Raw genomic sequence first — 15,573 nt, forward strand, 5'->3', positions numbered from 1 at the left:
CCTGGCTGAGAACCACTGTGACAGCTCGATGCACACAAGCAACTACCGAGAACCGTTGCGCTCACCCGGGTTCACACACATATTCGCTGACCCGCACCCGACACCAACTTGCAGCTGCCCACTCGGGGGTAGCCTGGCTCAACCCCCCACCCACCTCCACCCTTGCCAAAAAGGGACGGCCCCGCAGGTACCCGGCCTTCGAACCACCAGAGTCCCTCCCCAACCGGCTTGCGGATCCGTGACTTTGTTTGCAGCGACTTGAGGCGGAGAACGGCTGGAGCCGGCGTTTCAAAGCCGCGCGCAGGCCCGAGCTCTCTTTCTGCCAGGCCTGCTTGGCGCGCCTCTCTCCGACTGCCACAATCCGCCCCTCGCACAAAAGTGGCCCGGCAGGTTCCCCGGAACAGCCAACGCGCCCGCTCTGGCTTGGCTGGGCAGCCCTTGGGGGGGGGGGGTGACAGCACCCGATACCCAGAGGCAGGGGCAGGAGGGAGCAGCTATCGGGAGAGCCTGCTCGCACCGCCTGAGTTTCCGGCGCCTTCGTGTAGACGCAGGGTCCCGGTGGAGAAACGCACCAGGAATCCTTGTGTGCTCGGGAGGGGAGCCGTAACCACGGCACTCCTGCGCATCGTTACCCCTTAAAACCAGCTCTGAGCGACGCAAACTCTCCTTCCCAGGGCGCTGACTTTGCCTGGAATGGGGGTGTGCGGGGGGGGGGGGGCGGTGAGGGGTAAACACGGAGAAAGCGCGGAAGTGGAGCCTCAAGGCGGATCAAACTCTAAATCTGCCGCCCTATCCTGGGTCACGGGCAGGACGCATTGCGTTCAGTGCGTCGTGTGCTGAGAGGGACGCAGTCTGACCGGTATGTCCCCACTGCCAGGGGCACCCAGGCTTGACAGCCATGTGACGCGAGGGGGCACGCGGCTCCCACAAAGCCCTGCCTGGAGCACTCCAGCCTAGTAAACGCGCGCGCCCAGGGACGAAGCCGCGGGGCACACGCGTCCCGCGCACCGTGGCCCGCGCGCCCCACACCCAGATAGTCATCGTGGGATGGCATCTCGCAAATATTTATATTCCTCGGCACCATGGCAGCCCGCGTGCACATTAGACGCTCTAATCCTGCCACTTTAAATAGATGAATTAATAAAGCAAACGAGCGGCTAATAAGCTGACCGTCCGGCCTTTTTGAGGCGGGGGAAGGACTCGAAAGTGCGCCAAATTTGTTTGCAGTGGATCAAGGCGAGCCGCCTCTGCTTCACTTTCTTTATCTTAATTCCGACTTGAAAAGATATAATTATCTAGTTTGAACAGAGCTGGTATCAAATCCTTCTTTGGGCCGGGAAGGGGGGCGTTGGAGTGGATTGCAGCGCTCTGAGCCGCGGTGCAGCCCGAGATAGCGCGTAATGAAGATGTGGAGGCCTGAGATACAAAGGGCATTAACCTCATTAGCATGAAACCTTTTCTTCTTACCATTGTGGGACCCTTTCAGCCGCCTAATCCCCCCGATTTTCAAAGCTTGGTTTGTAATAAAGCTTTTAGTTTTTTTTTTTTCCTCAAAGCTGATAGTATTCTCTGATGATTTTATTGCTGTTACACTACATAGGACATTTACTTCCCCCCAAAATTCCTCATCACCTCCCCCTCTTTTCTTGTGTTTGAAGGGGAAGTTTAAAAATATATATGGTTCCTACAGAAGTTAGGCTTATATCAAGATCATTTTTCCCCTGGAAAAGCCAGTCCAAATTGTATTGGGACAGGTTTCCAAGTGCAAGCATTTGGGGCTGTGAAAGATGTTGGAAAGAAAAGGTGACTTGGACTTGGGTAGGCAGACTTGGGTAAGCAAAGGAAAGGGCTATGCAGAGACTACAGGGTAGCTAGCAGCCACTGGGGCTTGTGCTGCTGCAGAGGCGGCTGAAGGTTTGGGGCACCTGGCCCAAGCACCTGTCACTGTGGGAGACAGACTTGGGTCTCCTCAAGGGCCAGCCACTCTTGCCCTGAAGCAGAGCGTCCCCCCACAAAACACACACCTCACACCTTCTAGAGGGGTTTGCATGAAAATGCGCTGGGAGTTGGTAGGGTCTGCAGAGGGACAGGGACTGGGAGGAAGAGGGGCAGAGAGGCAGCAATGGGGGAGGAGAGGGAGAGAGACAGAGAATGAATTCTACATTAGAGGAGGGCAGGAAAACAAGAAAGAAAAAAATTTCCATAGTGCCCTATAGTCCCCACACGTGCACAGAATGTCTAATCTTAACTTTTCAAGGCAGGATGCTAACAAAGCTTGTATTTTTGCCCTGCATTGTAACTTGGCCTTATCACAGTGTAAAGGGTGGGGAGATTGTCCTAAATTATGTCCAGGCAGCCCCCCTGGATCTGTGGATTAAGAGATTAAAGGAGACCACTGGGCAAGGCCTCCTCTTTCCCCTTCATATTCCTGGTATGATAATTGCTTAAACTGATTTGCACTTTCACAAAAGCTTGCAGGACGCTTTGTAGCTGGACCGAACAGACGAGGTTTCTCTATCAATGGAAATAAAACTGATTAATGCGGCCTATCAGGATAAGAAGCAAATGAAGCATGCAAAAACAACCTCATACCCCCAAAAGGGGGAAGGAGGAGCAAAGAAAGCAAAGTTGCCTCCAGGACCGGTTACAACTTTTTCTTTAACATTAAAATTCAGACTTGAGGGTTTCTCAGAAAGCTTGCCTTATAAGGCTGCTGGGCACTGGGATTCGTCCCATCACCTACAGAAGAAGATGGAGCAGAGAGAGAGAGAGAGAGAAAGAGAGAGATTAGGAACGGGGCAGAGAGAAGAGGGGTGAGTTGTATTTTGAGGTTTGAAGTCAACAACAAAGTTTAGAAGGTCCCAGGATTCTGATTCTACTGTTTTCTTCAACTGGGGCAGGGAGGGGGCAAGAAATATTCCTCAAGACATAACCATAGTTCCAGATGAAAAAAACAACAGAGGTTAAGAGACAAATAAGCATTTTAAACCTAAAGTTCAAAGGAAACGCCTTCTGTAGGGCAAACCGTGGGCAAAGGTCTGGCTACAAAACCAAAACTTTCCTCCCTTCTGTTTTATAAAGGACTAGTCCTAACTCCCTTCCTTCTCCACCCTCCTCTCTCTTAAAACACCCAAGAATCCAGTCTGGTCATTTTGGGGGTGGGTAAGGGGTAGAGTTTCTTAAGCTTAGTCTGGGAAGAATCATATCCAAATGATAGAATACTCTTTAAAAAAAATCCATCTCAGTTTCCCAAGACAACTACTCTGAGGGCATATTGATAAATCTTTATTGACAAAATATTGACATTGACATACTTCTTGGAAGTATATAGTGTGTTAGAATTCTAACAAATTAACACAAAACACAAAAATATTTACATTCTGGTATAGAAGACATTAAGGAAGCATTTGTCACTCTTTAGTAAGTCTATGACCTCAGAATAGGAACTCAGTGCTTGAAAACTTGTTGCCGCCTCTACCTACAGTCCTCCGGTTTTTGCAATACAATTCGGAATGGCCACGGCGATGAATGGTTGAACTCTGCCAATTTCTCCAACCACTAAAACGAGTTTACTTCGGGGTGTTTAGCCTCAGGATGTTAGGAAAGGGAATGTCCAAGAAACAGAATTTAGATTTTGTTTATTCCGGCACAAGTCCTGACTCTCAGGGCACCCTCCCCTGCCACCCTAACCCCCTGACCCGCTCCCCACCTCGCTCTCTCTCTCTGGAAGAGGATCACTATCGCTGAGCCTACTTCGTTTAGCTTGCACAATCACTTGGACATCAGAAGGTATCAAAAAGTGTTTACAGACTGCACATTTCTCAGAAAGAAAATCAAAATAAGAAGCACACAGAACCTGTCTTTAAAAGGAAACAAAATTACAATCCATTTTGTCTTTAGACACCATTCGCCCAACAACTGCTACATGCAATTCAAGTTTTTGAAACAGGTGTAGGATGGGGTCAGCTATGGAATTTTGCTTGTTATTACTAATTTTTTTTTTTTTAAATTGGGGAGACAACACTGCCAAGTGCAAAACAAAAAGTCCTGTGCCTGGCTGGGTTGTTTATTTGCTTTTACCATTACTATCGTCATTTTCGTCATTTTTTTTAAGTAGACTGCAATAAACGGAATACCTGCCAATCATCTTGTCTCACTGGTTTGGCATTTGACTGACAACTACCCCGAGTCAGAGCATTCAGCTTTGCCACATTCGGATCTCTCTCTTTCTTTCTCTCTCTTTCTCTCTCTTCCACCCCCCTACCCACCCCGTCTCTCTGTCTCTCTCACTCACTCACTCACTCAGCTGCCTCTTTAGACGAGGGTCGCATGTTGATGAAGGAGACTCCATCCTCTGCCATCTCAGCACGGCCTCGCCGAGGATTAGGGACCCAGCGACCTCGCGGTCCGGAGTCTGCGAAGTGCCTGGGTGCTTGTCCAGCCCCTCTCCCTTTCCCGATGAACGTGTGTGTTTTGTTTTTTGTTTTGTTTTGTTTTGTTTTGTCTTGTAGGGTTTTCGTTCTTCCCTTCCATTCCCTGTCGTCCATTTCCGTGGGGTTTGGTTTGGGTTTTCAATCGTCCGAGGTCACATCTATTTCCTCCGGACTCGCCTGCTTGGTGGCGATCCTCCACCGGTTAATGTGGTGTGTCCCTTTTTTCTTTTGCTGAGAATCTGAGCCTTCTTCCTCCAGTTTCTGCCTTTTGAACTTCGTCCTCCGATTCTGAAACCATACTTTGACCTGCAAGCAGAACACGGGCAGACCATGCCATGAGGTTCTTCCCCAAGGACCCTGCCTTGGCCCTGGCCCCTTGTCCTGACTGCACAGCCTAACGGCCATTTCTGGGTAGAGGAGGAGCTGCCTTTCCTTCTGGGCCCTTTTGGGGAGTCTCACCTAGGATTTCCAGGGCTCTAGGGCCCAGCATGAGTTTTTGGAAAGGCCTATCCAGGACGCACATATCCTGCTGAGAAGCCGAAGTCTGGCAAGACTGGGGGAACCCCCTACTAGAGCAACAAGTTAAGGAGAAAAAAAGAGAAAACCGGTCCTAACCCAGCCCAGCAAGTGATGCCAGGCAGACCTCTAGCCGGCTGCTGCTGCTTCCCACCTGGCCCAACGTGCTTTCCATTTTCCGGACATCTGGGTAGCATTGCCTACAGACAGCGCCTCCTCTCCTAGGCTGGCCCCGAGTGGAGATGCAGGGTCTGCTTAAGCTCGGGTATCTGGTCTGGGGACAGTGAGATAGGTGTTTGTTGGACCCCTGGTGATGGATTGTGGGTCTCCAATCAGCGACCACAAAGTAGAGGACGGGTCCCAGGGTGGGTGAGGGGGACAGAACTGGGTGCGTTTCCCAAACTGACGCCCCAACAACACACACCCATCTCTCCTTCATTTTTCAGCCCCTGAGATCCAGTTCACTCTACTCGTTCCTTTAAAAGTTCCGGCAGACACCAATCCCCCCAAAGTGCTCCTTGCAAAAGCCGCGCAGGGACAAGGCTGAGCTTAATTTGCTTTGAGTTTGCTAATTGAGGAGGAGGATGGTTCATTTCTCCCCGGCGCTCGCCCAAGGCGCGCGTCGGCGCGCTCAGGGCTTGACACGCACACAAAAGCTCCGGGGCAGCTTGGGCAGCGAGGGGGACAAAGACCACCGCCACCACCACCACCACCACCCCGACGGCTCCGGGAGACACCAATCCGTCCGCGCCTGCCGCGGGGCCCCGAGCAAACTCAGGCCCAGATCGGTCCCATCCGGGGCGGGAAGGAAAACGGGGATATCTTAAAAGCCTGGACATTTTGCGCTTCCCGGGTAGAAGGGGCGAAGTTACAACTTAATCTGCCTGAAGACATTACTGTTTTCTGGGAACTCTGACCCCGCCAGCAGCTCTGCATACAGTAGCGTCTACTGTACCCTGCGCCTCCTTCCCGCCCCGGGTTCCAGCCCATGCCCGCCCGCTGGGGACCTGCTGCGCGGGAAGCTGCTCCCCTCCCCTCAGCAGGCCCTTTCTGCAGCCTTCCAGTTTTATTTCTCGGATTTCGGCTGCGCCGCGGATGCCCAGCCTCCGCACCGTCAGATTCTCCCATTCCCTTAAGGGCCTCCAGGCGCTCAGAACCCTTAGTTGACTGCTTGCTCTGCCTCGGCCGCCAATGCGGGGCTGCCCTGGTATGCATTCTGCCTTCGAACCCATGCCTCTCACCACAAGGTCCTTTGCATTAAAGTGCAGAAGTTCTAGGCCGGGCGCTATGGAGCCAGCCCGGCCGAGCTGATGAAGCGAGTCGGGGCTTCCTGCACAACTTGGGCGACGTGGCGTGGCCCTGGCACTGCCCTCAAAGACCTCCAAACTTAGAAAACCAGAGGGCAAGCGTGGATCCAGCTACCCGGCCCTTTGCCGAAGGCCCTCGTAGGGCTGCGTGCTTGTTCGGATGCTGGGGGCCAGCTGCACTGGCCAGTAGATTTGAAGCAGGGGGCTTCCGCCTGCCGGGACCGTGGCATCTGGACCGCACCCACCTGAGTTTCCGTGAGGCTGAGGCTGTGCGCCAGCTGCTTCCTTTCGGCGCCCACCACGTAGTGATTCTTCTCGAAGGCGTGTTCCAGCCTTAGAAGCTGGGATGGGGAGAAGGCGGTCCGGATCCTCTTCGGCTTTCGGGCTAGCGCGTTGTGCAAGAGGAAACTTTCAGGGCTAGTGTCGTTCCCTGCAGGGGGACAACAGAAGTCCTGTTGGGGGGAGGGTCTCTGGCCAGAGCACGCTTCTCCGGAGACGGGCTGCCGTGGCTCAGCTCTCTGCACGTCCACATTGCCCGCGCCACGCGACCGGCAGGGGCCAGTGGCCCTCCCGAGGCTGGCGAAGGGGTCGCAGCCTCAGCCCCTTGGCTGGAACCACCAGGACGGCACCTGGAGACACCCAGCTAGCTACTGCACCGGCCGGGCCAGTTCTCAAGCTCCTGACCTCGGCGGGCAGGGAAGCCGTCCTAGCACCGCAGACCTGGCCACCTTCCCCATCCGGGGCCCAAGAAAGAAGAGAGAGGGTCTGAGCCAGGCTGGGGGATAAATATCCAGTACCATCCCCGCCCCCCAAAAACCCGCTCTTGTCTTCTGGGTAGCTTCCCGCGGAACCCTGGCCACAGGTGGGGAGGCGGTGGGACACGCTGTGCTGAGTTGGTGGACTTAATGAAAAATTGTTTCCTGAGCTACCCTACCCCATCGCATCCTCCGGCCAGTCCCAGAGCCGGGCGGGTCGTTGCAGTACGACCTGGACGAAAACGCCTTTGGCGGCTGTGCGGTTCGCCGCTGCGTCCTCGAGAGGACCCGGCTCCAGAGAACTCAAAAGATGCCAGCCAAGGCATCGAAACCCGGGGGTCTCCAATCTTCTGCGGCCCTGGAAGCTGCCGACCAAGGCGGCTCCTGTGCAGAGACGGAACCCTCGGCTGTCACAGAATGAGGAAGGGGCGCCCCAAACTTTGCAAGCAAGGGCAAGAGTTTCAGGTTCGCTTCTTTGGGTAGGAAAGCGAGCCTCTGTAAGCACAAACAAAGAACAACAAGCTGACAGCCCAGGTGGTGATGGAGGCAAATCCCATCTGGGAGTAAGGGAAGGGGGGAGTTTTGGTGTGGGGCTTTGTGGGGGGGGTCTTAATTATGGGACAGGGGTGACAACTCCCCACTCGGTCTGGCAGCAACGCAAGGGTTAATGGACGGATAGCCTGCCCAATATTGACCCTTGCTGACCGAGACCGACCTAGAAAGGACTTTCACCCATTCCGAACCCGAAACTACTTACCCGCCCCCTTTTGTCGCTCAGCTGTAACTTTTTCGCCATCCCCCTAACCCAGAGAAAACCAATTTTGTTTTTAAAAACAAAAAAAGAAAAGATGCAAACAAGCAGGTCTTTTTCCTCCCTCCCAGACCATCTCCAATCCGGTCCGTTTCTCATAAAATAAATACTCAAAAACCGAACCCGCTTTCCCGTTGCGGCCGCTCGGTGCCCCTCTCCCAAAGCAGCGGATCTCTGCGAGGGAGCCAGGCCCAGCAGGCTTTCCCCACGCGCCTCCTCGTCTCCAAAATGCAGAAGAAGAAAAATTCGGTGCTTCGCTCCGGGGGCACGAGAGACTGTGCCAAACCAGAAAGTCGCAGGTCTGGGCTGAAGGAAGCGCCCAGGGAACATCCCAGTCCAAGGCGAGCTTGGTGGCTGGAACCTCCCCGCACACTCCTCGGAGCCGGGACCTGCGGGTGAGTCGCCGAGAGGACCCCGCGGGCTCTCGGCTTCCGGGCGGTGGACGCGCAGGGCCCGACTATCTCCACCGGTCGGGACCAGAGCGCACTCCCGCAAACTTCTCCGGCAGCGCCCCTTACGAGGGGACCCCACGGCGGGCAAGATTGCACTGCAAATCGGCCGCAGCCTCGGAGGGTGGGGAGCTAGCCTACACCAGCGGTCCCACGCCGCCCAATTTCCGAAGCGAGCACTTGGGCCTCGCGAGCGAGCCAGGGGAGCAGCTTCGGCTCAGGCCTCGCCCAGTGCCCACCTCCAACAGGCTGGGGACCGAAAAGGATGCGGCGGGTGCCGCGCGCAGCAAGTCCCCGCGAGCTGGCACGTACCTTGGAAGCGGTGACCCAGATATCGGTAGCGGTGGATGAGCCAGGGGTAGAAGGTGGACGGGTCCCGCTGTTGCGAGGCGAACAGGGGGTGTGGCGAGTGCGAGGAGGGCAGGGGGTGGGCGGCCAGGGCGTGCGGTGGCGGCACCGGGTGCACCGGCACGGCGGGGTTGGGTGGGTGCGAGACCGCCTCGGCGAACACCAAGTCCGGGTTGGAGTAGACGCCCCTGCCGGCAGCGGCGGCGGCGGCCGAGTGGAAGCCGTTGAGGAACGGATTTATGGGGCTGGAGTTGGCGTAGCTGAGTGCCGCGGGACGAATGGGGTCCTCCGATCGCGAGGCGGGCAGGGGACTGTCCTTGGCCACCAGCGATTCGATGGTGAAGCAGCGCTTGGGCGCCGGCTGGAACATGCTGCGCCGAGGAGCCGGCGCCCCGGGCTTCCAGCTCCGGGCGACCGCGGCGCGCTGCCTCCGCCGCCCGCTGCCCGCGGCGAGGACCGGCGAGAATTGGGGACTCGTTTGTTTGGGGGTGGGGTGGGGGGGAGGAAAGGAAGAAAGAAAGGAAAGGAAAAAGGAAAGGAGGGGGAGGGGAGGGAGAGGCAACGCCGAGGAGCCCGAGAATCTTGCACCAAACGCGCCCAACCTGGAGAGAGGGGGGAAAAATCCTTCCAGAAGAATTTGCAGGCGTGGATTGGGGTGGGTTTTTTTTTTTTTTTTTTTGGCGAGATGGCGTGGGGGGATCGGAGTTAGAAGCAGAGAAGGGGGGGGTAAAGTTTCTTGGGGGAGGCAAGAGAAAAAAAAAGTTTTCTGTGCTCTGCAAAAGGCGGGCAGGGCGCCCTAAATCCAAGGACAATCCATGGAAGTGTTCGCTTCTTCACAAGTTGTGCAAACGATTTGTTAGTTCATGAGCCTAATTAGTGCGGGGATCACATAAACAGCTTCCTCCGAAGCCTGGTAAATGGCTTGATGATTGGTCGCTATTACTCGCCCCGAGGTGGAAGGGGGGAGACTCTTTAAAGTGCGTCAGAGGGAGGCGAGCGCCTGGGAACCCGGAGGCCTGGATCCGGGCCCAGAGTGGAACGGAGTCGGCGCCGCCGCCCGGGCCGAGCCTCCAGCCTCCCTCCCGACCTCTCCGCGCCCTAGTCCCGCGCTCCCAGCTCACTCGTTCCCGCGGCGCCAGCTGCGGCCTCTCCTCTTTCGCCTCCTCCTCTTCCTCTGATTTCCTCTACTCTTCCTCCTCCTCTTCCTCTTTCTCCTCTCTCCCCACCTCCTCCTCTTCAACCTTCTCCTCCTCCCCTTCCTCCTCCTCCTCCTTCTCCTCCTCCTCTTCCTCCTCCACCACCACCACTGCCGCCACCACCTCTACCACCTCCACCTCCACTCCCTCCAGGGAACCAGGGTCCCTGCCGCGTCCCGGGCCGGCGCCGCCCCAACTGCAGCCTCCTGGATCCCGAGCCAACTGCGCCCGCGCTGGTAGGATAGACGGACAGACCAACGGGAAGAATCCTCGCGCCCAGCGCTTAGCTGCTACTGCCCCGCGTCACCCCGAGTCGGGGATCTGGGATCGCCCGGAGCATCGCGAGGGTAAGCGGGTGGGGACTGGCTCCCCGTGAGGGCTGAAGGCGCCGTTCTGGGACACCAAGCACCACCCAACCGAGCTCCCGGGGGTTTCCTAAGCGAAAGGGAGGGTGTCCTTCCACCCGTCCAACCAGGCGCTGCCTGAAGGGCCCGGAGTCTGTGCACTCGCGATACAAGGTCCAGCATGTCTGCAAGTTAGGGCCCGAGTCGGCAACTACGCTGGACGATAGGTGTGCGACCCGCGCCCTCCGGACCAGCTCTCGCATTTTCTGCCTTGGGTGGGGGTGCGCACTGCCTGTCCCGGAACAGTTCCTTAGGGGGTTCTCCGGGGCCAGGGTGGGGCGGTCCCCAGGTGAGGGCAAGGGCTGATGCAGTCGTGTTTTGACTGTTCGTGCTGTTATTGCGGTCGCCCGTGCGACTCTCTTGGTATTGTTGTTATTATTATTTCTGTTAGGACTCCGCCATCTGTTGTCCCGGGGTTGGGTTGCAGCGCAAACTCAGGGCTCCTTAGTGGGGACTGCGGATTGCATCTCCCGTGCTGTGCCGTGTCCGCGTTTTCGAACTCGCCACCGGTTTGGGGATGATTTTAGGACCGAGTTCGCTCGTCCCCATTGGCTCGCTGGGCGGCATAATTATGATCACATCCCCCAGGCTCCTGGCGCTGCTCTCTGTTTATTGGTGGTTAAAGATCTATTATCTATTTATCAGCCCCCTCTTCCCCCCCCCCCCGTTTTGCCAATTACATTCTTCTAAAGTGAAGTACCAGCAGGTACGCTGGACGTTTACAATTAATGATTTAAAAAAAAAAAAAAACCTGATGTCCTTTAAATCTATTACTCCCAGGCCCTTGTCATTTATCTTCAGGACCAAAAAGAAACACCTAGGTTTGGTCTCGAGGCTGTGTAAGACCCTGGAGTGTGTGTGGAGGGAGCGTGAGGGAGCTGGGCTGACGCCCCACATACCCCAGGTAGCCCCTGCCCTTCGTCCCCCTCTGCCTGCCCCATTTCACCCGCTGTGGGCTCCGGTGTGTCCATTTCTATTTCAGGCGCAGTAGTGTGTGAGGGGCAGGTACAGTGCCCCCCCCCCCCCCAGGAGCTCTTCTAGGTACAAGAGCAAAGAGGAGAGTTCTCTGGGGTTGATGGGGGATCCCCAAAGCATTAGTGGGGAGCTCTGGGGGGGAACATTCTTGTTTTTGTTTCTTCTCTCAACCGTCCCAGCATTTGTGGGTACATGCAAAGACACACAAAGATGGGCAGACATGAAGACATATACAGAGACACATGAAGCATCTGTGTGCCTGTGTTGCCCTTGGAGAGACAGAAGTCCCTGCCCTCCTGGCTTCACTAGGCTTGGACCCCGACTCCTGCCTAGGTCCTGGCTGGGTTCCTGGAGGCCCCTCTATCTTCCCCTACTCCCCAGACCCGATGATGCACGTGCACGCACACACACACACACACACACACACACACACACACACTACCCCACACACCTCAGTCCTCCAGGAAAATTCCTCCCTCACGCTTACAGCAGCAGGGAGCCTGAAGCCATGTTGAAAGGTGGTCCACTTCTGGCTGTCAGCCCTGAGTGGAGGTGGGGTCAGCCCTCTGGTTTCTGACCACTGGAATGAGCACCCAGTTTAAGCAGTAGGTGAATCCTGGATCCTGGGGCGAGAGGCCATGTTTGCCCTTCCCCCAGTGATTCTCTAGGGAAGGACTGTGCGGCAAGAACCCTGCCTCTTCCTCTAAGCCAGGCCTTCTGCATTTGGTTTAAGACTCTGGAGTCCCAGAGCGGGCTGGTGAAAGCCCAGGCTGGGCTGTGGGGCTATGGAGTAGGCAATGGTCGTCCACTGCCCGGCCGACCTTAGGATCTTAGCCATAGGTACAAGTCGCTGAACTTGAGGGCTAGGGGAACAGTCTGACCAGTTGGGTAGGGTCTGGGGAGTGATTCCTCCCTTTTACCGTCCCCCCACTCCCAGCACCAAGGTGAGTCCACTGGAAATCAGTGACAAACTGCAGACCTGGCCCTCCAGCCCCTTGGTGGTGGCAGGTGACATCTGCCCCAAGACCCCACTGTCACCCAGGGCAGCTCGCCAGCCTGAGGCAAATCTTCCTTCAAGGGCCCTGGATGGCCGCAGGTGGGCCGAGGGTGAGGGCGAGCTGAAGAACCAGTTTCTTGGTCCTAAGCTCCCCACCCTCATCACCCGGAGTCCCAGCCCTGCCCTTGCCCCTGTTGGGGGGCAGGCAGGATGAGGGTTTCCGTTGAGCTGGGGCGGTGCGGTTGGAATCTTGGTGATCTATGCTAATACATGCGCCCAGACCAGAGGAGCTCAGGAAGGCTCCCTTCGCCCCCAGTGTGCAAGGGAATTAACCAGAAAAGTAACTGATTAACCATAAGGGGCGGGCAGAGCCTAGGAGCTCCTTCCTAGCCCACCGCCACGCTCACAAGGTGCCTCGCAGAAGCAGTCCGGGCTTATGTTGTCCGGGTCTGATTAGGAATCCCGTGTGTGCGGTGGGAAACAAGCCATCCAGTGGCTACTCTGCCTTCGGTGCAGACACCTGCGGAGGTTTAAATCCTGGATGTCACTTAACGACTTTAGGCAACACCAGTGCAGCCACTCCTGACCTTCTCGTTGCCCACTTATACAGTTGGCTGCATTGTTCAAATCTCCGTACTACACGCACTGCAAAGGCTGGATTGCCCCGTGTGGCCTTGTTCCTCCCCATTCACAGGTGGGCTGTGTGACCTGCAGCAAGCCACTGGCCCTCTCTGTGCCTCTACCTGTTCTGAAATAGGTACATGTGACAGTACCTTGGTCCTTTGGGATTGCTCCACGCGAAAGTATTCAGAGAGCATCTGGTACACCCGTTGCATACCAAACCTTGGCAGCAGCTCCTGACCCCCGGCCTCTCGCTATTTCCTGTTCCCCTCCAGACCTAAGGCTGACCTCCGCAGACTGAGCTATACAGTTGTCAGATACCTGAGCTTACGCTGGGCTCACCCGAGCTGAGCCTCCGGCTCGCTTCTGCGTGCCTTCCCTCATCTCTCCAAAGGCCAGAAACTTCCTGTGTTGGGGGCACAGGAGGCCTGGATGAGGCCTGGATTCCTGGCCCCTCTGGAATAACCTTCTGCCACCCCCCTCCTCCTTCTCCCTTCCGTATTTTCCGCAAGGCAGCAACCCTTCCTAGGCAGTTTCAGGCTAGGCCTGTGGGGTCAGTGGAGTGCGGGAGCCGGTGGTCCAACATTCCTGCAACTCAGGCTGGGTGGGTGCCTCTTCTCAGCTGTGAGAAGGGGAAAACAACTTTACGACGCGTGGAAAGGGTTCACAGAGTAATGCCACCACGGCCTTGCGTGATCCTAACCCGCCTGCTGCACTCCGCTGCATCCGGGTCGTGCAGGGTTGCACCTTAGCGGAGAGAAGGTGCAAGGGACCCACGAACCCTTTCCCTGGCTTCCAGACGCGCAAAAGATGTCCCAAAACCCTGGATAAGAGTCCCTACGCTCCCTATTGTAATTGGGGACTACCTCGGCCTCTCTTGAAAGAACGAAGGCAGCAGCTGGGTTAGGAAAGAGGTGTCCGCGAAAAGGTAGAATTAGTGCTTTGAAAGCATTTTTGAAAATACATCGCAACTCCCTCTCTGGGGGCCTCCCCAAAGGCCGCTTGCTTGGCCGCGTTCGGTGTGAGTGCAGCGGCGCCTAGCGGCACGGAATCGAGAGTCCCAGATCCGCTGCACCCCGGAGCTGGTGCGCCCCGGGCGCGCCAAGGAGTGGACAGGGTGGCGAGAACTCGCCGGACAGTTTAGTCTGAGGCGACAGAGGAGCGCGGATCTTTTGAGAACACTTCCCTCTTCCCGTGCCCCACCTATCTTGTCCAGTTCTCCACTTCCACGCTGCAATTCCAGCTTCCCTGGGAGTCAGGCTTCCTTCCCAGGGGGCGGGGAGAAAGGGGCAGCGCTGAAGGCCTGGCGACCAAGACCACGCGGGAGATGGCTGAGTATCGCGAAAATGCAGCTGCAAGTCAGTGCCTGAAAAGGTATCAGATCCCCCGGCTATAGACGGCGATTCAGGGAATGCGCCGGGGACCCTCGGGGCGGTGCGCCTTAGCTGGGGTCGGGGGAGCTGGGGTCGCCGCGTGAAGCCTGGATTCGCGCCCCCTCGCGGCTGGCCATGGTCGCCCGAGACCCCGGTCCTCCGTCACTGACCGGCCCGGCAAGGCCAGACAGCCACGTTCGGGCTCCGTGACTTGGTCCTGCCTCTTGGGCGCATGGGACATTGGTCTCTGGGCAGCTTGCTTCCTACCGTGAGGCGAGGCTGTGGAATCTGCTAGGGGCTTGATGGAACCCGTGTGCTGCCTGGAGCGCCGAGCCTTCCAGGGAGGGTTCCCACTCTGGACCTAGTGCCGTCCTCCGCACATCGGTGGCAGCCCCGAGGGTCAGGTTCTGCACAGGTTTTGAGATCCAATTTTCCAGACTCAGGACCAATGCCAGCCGTGGGGTCTGTCATTACCCCAACACACACCGGTCTGATCCATGGTGAGAAGAACTGAACAAGGTCAAAGACGCTTCATTTTCGCTCTCCCTGTGTTGCCTTCAAATGAAAGCCCAAGGCGAAGCAAGAGCAGACGGATGGGGATCCGGGAGCTGGGGTCAAGGGTGCTCAGCCCTGCAACTGAGGGTAGCTTTGTCCCGCACCGTCCAGACCCGGAGAGGGGATGGGGTTGTTTCAGCCCCACTAATTTTCCCCCAAAGCTGCGCCTTCATGGGGGGTGGAGGCGTCGTAGGCGAGGTTGATTGTAAGCTGGGCCAGCCGGAGGGAGAGGCGTGGGGATAGCATGCAGGGTTCTGCTCCCTGTGAACTTTTGGACGGAGGTTTCCCTCTCTGGTACCCCTGGCCGGCTTCGTGGTCCAGGGGTGGGCTGGCGCGAGAATGGCAGGGACTCCTTGGAGAGGTCGGTTCCTGCCAGGGAGCCGGTGGAGTCTGCCCAGGCTCTTTCAGAAAGCTAAGGGTCTCTTCTCTTAGGAGCTGCCCATTTTCCAGGCTTTAGGGCTGGTCTGGGCTTAGGATGGGAATTGGGGCCAAGTGAGGAAGTAAAGGCAGCTTGAGTGGATCTCTGTTGACATGGCCATTCACCTTGACACTTGGGGCTTCAAGTCAACCGGAGGGCTTAGAGGGGTGTCAGTTTCTCTCCAGCGCAATTAATAGCGTCTGAACTCCCACAGTGACCACAGCGAGCAGGCCATTCGGCATGGCGTGAGTCACCACTGCAGCCTCATACCCATTTTCCAGATGAGAAGCTGAGGCATTCAGGAGGGCACAGAGGCACGTGGTGTACCCCCACCTCCTAGGCAGGGGTGCAGGGGTCACTGCAGGGAGGAACCCTGGGTTGGCTCTTCCTATCCCCACCCCTCCAGAAGTCTCCA

The 15,573-nt window shown here is 56.8% G+C and overlaps 1 protein-coding gene across 2 annotated transcripts; it reads right to left on the minus strand.

Annotated features, from left to right (window-relative positions):
- Nucleotides 1–4,571: 4,571 nt before the first annotated feature.
- EMX2 (empty spiracles homeobox 2) lies at nt 4,572–8,989 on the minus strand. Of its 2 annotated transcripts, XM_040991763.1 has the most exons (3): nt 8,584–8,989; nt 6,502–6,686; nt 4,572–4,739 (listed from the first exon to the last, which is right to left on the minus strand). In XM_040991763.1, exons 1-3 carry the CDS (start codon nt 8,987–8,989, stop codon nt 4,572–4,574), a joined length of 759 nt encoding a protein of 252 aa, XP_040847697.1. The 2 variants fall into 2 exon arrangements, with proteins under 2 accessions (XP_040847697.1, XP_040847699.1); XM_040991765.1 differs by lacking the exon at nt 6,502–6,686 and having other exon boundaries at nt 4,636–4,739.
- Nucleotides 8,990–15,573: the final 6,584 nt, after the last annotated feature.

The sequence above is a fragment of the Ochotona curzoniae genome, unplaced genomic scaffold (genome assembly GCF_017591425.1).
Source record: "Ochotona curzoniae isolate NIBS_2020 unplaced genomic scaffold, NIBS_Ocur_1.0 contig_66, whole genome shotgun sequence".
Taxonomy (NCBI): domain Eukaryota; kingdom Metazoa; phylum Chordata; class Mammalia; order Lagomorpha; family Ochotonidae; genus Ochotona; species Ochotona curzoniae.

Coding starts and splice junctions, on each gene's coding strand:
- EMX2 (XM_040991763.1), bottom strand. CDS start 8,989: ATGTTCCAGCCGGCGCCCAAGCGCTGCTTCACCATCGAATCGCTGGTG. Junction 6,687..8,583: donor TCTGGGTCACCGCTTCCAAG/GTACGTGCCAGC, acceptor GTCCCCCTGCAG/GGAACGACACTAGCCCTGAA. Junction 4,740..6,501: donor TCAGCCTCACGGAAACTCAG/GTGGGTGCGGTC, acceptor TTCTGCTTGCAG/GTCAAAGTATGGTTTCAGAA.